At 41.7% G+C, this 2,782-nt stretch overlaps 1 protein-coding gene across 1 annotated transcript; it reads left to right on the forward strand.

The window, feature by feature from the left end:
- Positions 1-422: 422 nt before the first annotated feature.
- LOC309825148 (heterogeneous nuclear ribonucleoprotein H3-like) lies at positions 423-1,660 on the forward strand. Its single transcript, XM_082658609.1, is given in 2 exon segments — positions 423-594; positions 597-1,660. Coding segments are annotated over 2 exon segments (993 nt in total). The 5' UTR covers positions 423-440; the 3' UTR covers positions 1,436-1,660.
- The last annotated feature ends 1,122 nt before the right edge of the window (positions 1,661-2,782 follow it).

Genomic DNA, 2,782 nt, shown 5'->3' on the forward strand with positions numbered 1-2,782 from the left:
TCAGGTGTGTGTTTTAGGCTGGTCACTCTGGCTGCAATGTGGAGTATATAAGGGGGTAGATTTGGGGTAAGGGAGGTGGGTAGACAGGAGTTAGAGAGACCAGTTTGGAAGTTCTTGTGTTAGTCCAGGTGAACAGTATGAAGGACTGAACTAAGGCAGTGGTATTTGGCATGAAGGAAGAGGAGATCGACTTAAGAAGTGTTTTGGAGATAAAACTGGCCAAACATGATCAAATTACATCTGGGCCTCTCTTCAGATTCTTGGCTACATAAGGGGATGATAAAGGATACTGGAGCCCTTAGCGGTTGCCGCCGGGGACGGTTGGAAGAACCGTTGTGGGAACGAGGCGGGCGACTTCTCCCTGCTCACGACCGGACCCCGCGAGCAGCGGAGTCGGCGCTACTGTCGCCCGACAGGCATTTAAATCAAACGATATTGAGATGGATTGGGTTATGAAACATAATGGTCCAAATGACGCTAATGATGGGACAGTACGACTTCGTGGACTGCCATTTGGTTGCAGCAAAGAGGAAATAGTTCAGTTCTTTCAAGGGTTGGAAATCGTGCCAAATGGGATAACACTGATGATGGACTACCGGGGAGAGGCACAGGGGAGGCCTTCGTGCAGTTTGCTTCAAAGGAGATAGCAGAAAATGCTCTGGGGAAACACAAGGAAAGAATAGGGCACAGGTATATTGAGATCTTCAGAAGTAGCAGGAGTGAAATCAAAGGATTTTATGATCCACCAAGAAGATCGCTGGGCCAGCAACCGGGACCATATAATAGACCAATAGGAGGAAGAGGGGGTTATTATGGAGCTGGGCATGGAAGTTATGGAGGTTTTGATGACTATGGTGGCTATAATAATTATGGCTATGAAAATGATGGCTTTGATGAGCGAATGAGAGATGGAAGAGGTATGGGAGGACATGGCTATGGTAGAGCTGGTGATGCAAGCTCAGGTTTTCATGGTGGTCATTTTGTACATATGAGGGGATTACCTTTCCATGCAACCAAAAGTGACATTGCTAATTTCTTCTCACCACTAAATCCAATCCGAGTGCATATTGATATTGGAGCTGATGGCAGAGCAACAGGAGAAGCAGATGTAGAGTTTGTGACACACGAAGATGCACTACCTGCCATGTCTAAAGATAAGAATAACATGCAACATCGATACATTGAACTCTTCTTGAATTCAACTCCTGGAGGTGGCTCTGGAATGGGAGGTTCTGGAATGGGAGCTTATGGCAGAGATGGAATGGATAATCAGGGAGGCTATGGATCTGTTGGAAGAATGGGAATGGGGAACAATTACAGTGGAGGATATGGTACTCCTGATGGTTTGGGTGGCTATGGCTGTGGTGGTGGAGGCAGTGGCGGTTACTATGGGCAAGGTGGCATGAGTGGAGGTGGATGGCGTGGGATGTACTGAAGCATAACCACCGATATAAAAGTCCTGACAACAGCATCTGGTCTACTAGACTTTCTTACAGATTTAATTTCTTTTGTATTTTAAGAACTTTATAATGACTGAAGGAATGTGTTTTCAAACTATTATTTGGTAAAGCAACAGATTGTGATGGGAAAATCTGTTTTCTGTAGGTTTTATTTGTTGCATACTTTGACTTAAAAAAATAAATTTTTATATTCAAAAAAAAAAAAAAAAAGGATACTGGAACTGTAAGTGGTCCAGAATGAGAGGGAGCAGCCAGTGCTTTTCCATTTCAGCATTTCCATGGATTAAAACTGCTGAGGCATTCATGTGTCCCTTGTGAAGCACAGAAGCATTGTCTTGCTGCAGATCCCAATGACTACAATGAGTTGGATGTATTTTTGGCACCAGATAGATGTTCAATAATAGTTTTAATGATAGTTTCTACAGCAATTGGGTTTACGCTAGAGGCTGCCCATCTCTCTAATGACTAGGGCCAAGCCAGCTTATCTTATAAGATCTGGCAAAATTACAGTGTGAACTGGTAATGCCGTGGGCTGTTTGACAAATTATACCAGGTCTGTCTCTGAGGAACTTATCTGAGCCTCCAGAGACTTCAAGAATACTGACTTCAAAGGGAGTACTGTGCTATTATGAACACTACAAACCATGTACCTAGCAAAACAAGAAGGAGATCCACAGTGCCTAACTTACAGAAGTATTTGATCTGCTTGAAATTTCTGAAAATGTATTTGAGCTGTTGAAATTGACACTTCGTAGAGTGTTACAATTTTGTTTTCAACATGGCTTGGGAAAGTTCTTTTTAGCTTGGGAAAATTTATTATCTTAGCCAAGGAAAGAATTATGTGGCCTCAAATCTATAAACTTTCAATCCAAGAGAGATTATGAAATTATTTTGGATGATTGAGACAGAGGTCTTTCCAAAGAAAAGGTTTATCACATGGGTGATTTAAAACACTACTAAAATTGCCTCTCTAAGCAATGACCTAGAAATCTGACAATGCGATAATGAATTCTCAAACAAATAAAACAAACAAACACAAAAATCACATTGGAACATTTCACAATTGGCAGGATGAAAACTGGCAACAATGACTTCTGGAAAAGTGAATTGGATCTTATAGCATTAAAATGAGTTTGGGGACTATAACATGAAGTCAACAACTGTGTGAGAATTTTGGAATGCTCAATTTCCCATAATCTCATCATTTCTCTGCCTGACAATTGTAATTATTCTTCATCGACTTGACAGTCAAACTTGCTTCCTGTAGTGATAATATACCTGCTACCATGCTGACCATATTGGAGAAACGGCTTTTTCTTTGA

The sequence above is a fragment of the Grampus griseus genome, assembly GCF_964374135.1.
Source record: "Grampus griseus genome assembly, chromosome: 7".
Taxonomy (NCBI): domain Eukaryota; kingdom Metazoa; phylum Chordata; class Mammalia; order Artiodactyla; family Delphinidae; genus Grampus; species Grampus griseus.